Below are 2071 nucleotides of genomic sequence, written 5' to 3'. Positions count from 1 at the left end.
AACTCAGAGGAGCATAATGGCTAACTTATTTTCGTCAGCCACTCCTTGTTTTGCGAGGCTTCTAATGGAAAGCTCTTCCTCGCCGAGCTTCCAGACAACGCTCAGGTATCGTTGCTCCGGATCAAGCAGCTCAGCAAGTGTGCTCATTACTTCACAGAAAATCTTAGATGTTGGGACTGGGACAGGCGCGTGGGCTATGTATGGCCGTACACATCAAAAGCGTTGAGGAAGTAATGCTGACATTCGTACCTCAGCGAAGTTGGCGAAACTCATCCACACGCCCTCGTGGTCGGAATCGACCTATCACCGATTCAGCCTCAACATGTTCCGCCGAACGTAGAGTTGTCAGTGCAGCCTGCTTCTTGACATCGCCAATTGGAATTTGCGAGGGCTCCTTTTTGCATGACAATGCTGACTTCTCTTTCAGCCAAACCGATGACTTCAACGAACCGTGGACATTCAAAGACAATTCTCTCGACTACATCAACATGCGGTTCCTGACTGGATCCGTTCGTGATTGGAGATTTTTAGTGGGTGAAGCTTATCGTTGCTTGAAGGAAGGCGGTATTCTCGAGAGTTCAGAGCCATCGTTTCTCATCGAGAGCGATGACGGCACAGTGAACGCGGAAAGCTGCTGGTACTGGTGGTCGAGAGTCTTCGAACAATACGGGGCTCAGACTGGACAGACGTTCTCTGTGGTACAAGAGGGCATACAAAGACGGGCTCTGGAAGAGGCACATTTCAGCAACATCCAGGAGTTCGACTACAAGGTATGAATTGCATCGCTACCATCGGTGCTTAGAAAGAAGTTTAACATTTGATCTCAGATACCGATCGGGAGTTGGCCAAGAGATGAAGAATACAGATGGCTTGGACGCTGTGCGCAGTCAGCAATAGAAAAAGACGCCTTGGGGTTTCTTCTGCGACCGTGTACGTCAGCTGGGTGGGATGTGGGACACATCGAAAATTACCTTGCCGCCTTGAAAGCGGAGATGGGGTCAGGCCTAACGCACCCGTGGTTTCTATTTAAGAAAGTTCGAGGGCGTAAGGTGCCATCATCTTCAGTCGTACAGTAGTGTAGGGTTGAAATGGCTAGTCTGGAGGTTCAATGATGCTGTATCGTAGGTTACGCGACATATATACTGAAAACGCTACACACCGTGTAGGTGCCCTTTTCGGAGCGAGATCGTCTTTGTGCGTCGTGAACCATTCAACTAAACATCTGTTATGCTAGTCTCCAGGAGCCAATGTTGGCAAAAGTCTTAAACAGAGTTTGACTACCTTGAGGGAATAGCACGGCAATATGTTGCATGTTACGGCCCATGGAGGTTTTTCTTAAAAAAAAAAAAAAAAAAAGAAAGAAAAAGGAAAAAAGAGAAAAAATAGCTTTGTTGGCGAAAAATCGGAGGAACTGGGTATCGGCCAAAATGGGAGAAAAGCCCGTAGAATACGCTCCACGGGGGCATGACTCGGTTGGCTTGCGAGGGTTGAGGAACAGGGATCCAGCAAGCAAGAAGATGATCACGAGGGTGACGAACTCATTACAGCGTAATGCAGCCGGCAAGTGTTGGCGAGCGGGCTTCAATTAATCTAGACGGATACATGTGTAGCAGGGTTCGGCTCGATATGAAGAAATCCGGACCGGTACCTCGTTTCATTGATCTACAATCCATAGTGTTCGTACTGTAACGTTTCGGGAAGCCTTCTTGTGTAGTTAAACCGTCCTCGTCAATCAACCTTTTGCCTCATGATGAGCGAACATGCACTACAGCGTACATTGAGGTCGATCATCCTATCAAACCCCTAAATCTATAACCTTGATCGCTGCATTCCTTGCTGTCCGACACACCTCTGGGACGCAAGAGCGGGCACCCCTTAGATCAGTCGAGGTTTGCCACACAGTTCGGCAGCTGAGGATGAACCTGGTCGGGGTAATTACGAAGTGAACGGTCCGCGGCAAATGGACGTAGCAGAGGAAACTTCTCTCCAGTACAATATTCTCAACTGACGGGAGACATCAGCATTCTCGCTGCACAGCCCCGAGAACGGTGGTTGACACACAGTATTCAGA

At 48.7% G+C, this 2071-nt stretch overlaps 1 protein-coding gene across 1 annotated transcript; it reads left to right on the top strand.

Moving 5' to 3' along the window:
• Nucleotides 1-322: 322 nt before the first annotated feature.
• CABS01_17089 (uncharacterized protein) lies at nt 323-776 on the top strand (the record flags this gene model as incomplete). Its single annotated transcript, XM_060550416.1, has 2 exons — nt 323-336; nt 428-776. 2 exons carry the CDS (start codon nt 323-325, stop codon nt 774-776), a joined length of 363 nt encoding a protein of 120 aa, XP_060397285.1.
• Between the last annotated feature and the right edge of the window lie 1295 nt (nt 777-2071).

The sequence above is a fragment of the Colletotrichum abscissum genome, assembly GCF_030869225.1.
Source record: "Colletotrichum abscissum strain IMI 504890 chromosome Unknown Scaffold_323.1, whole genome shotgun sequence".
Classification (NCBI taxonomy): domain Eukaryota; kingdom Fungi; phylum Ascomycota; class Sordariomycetes; order Glomerellales; family Glomerellaceae; genus Colletotrichum; species Colletotrichum abscissum.
The sequence above is the reverse complement of the archived record's forward strand: the minus strand, read 5'-3'. Positions and strand labels throughout refer to the sequence as shown.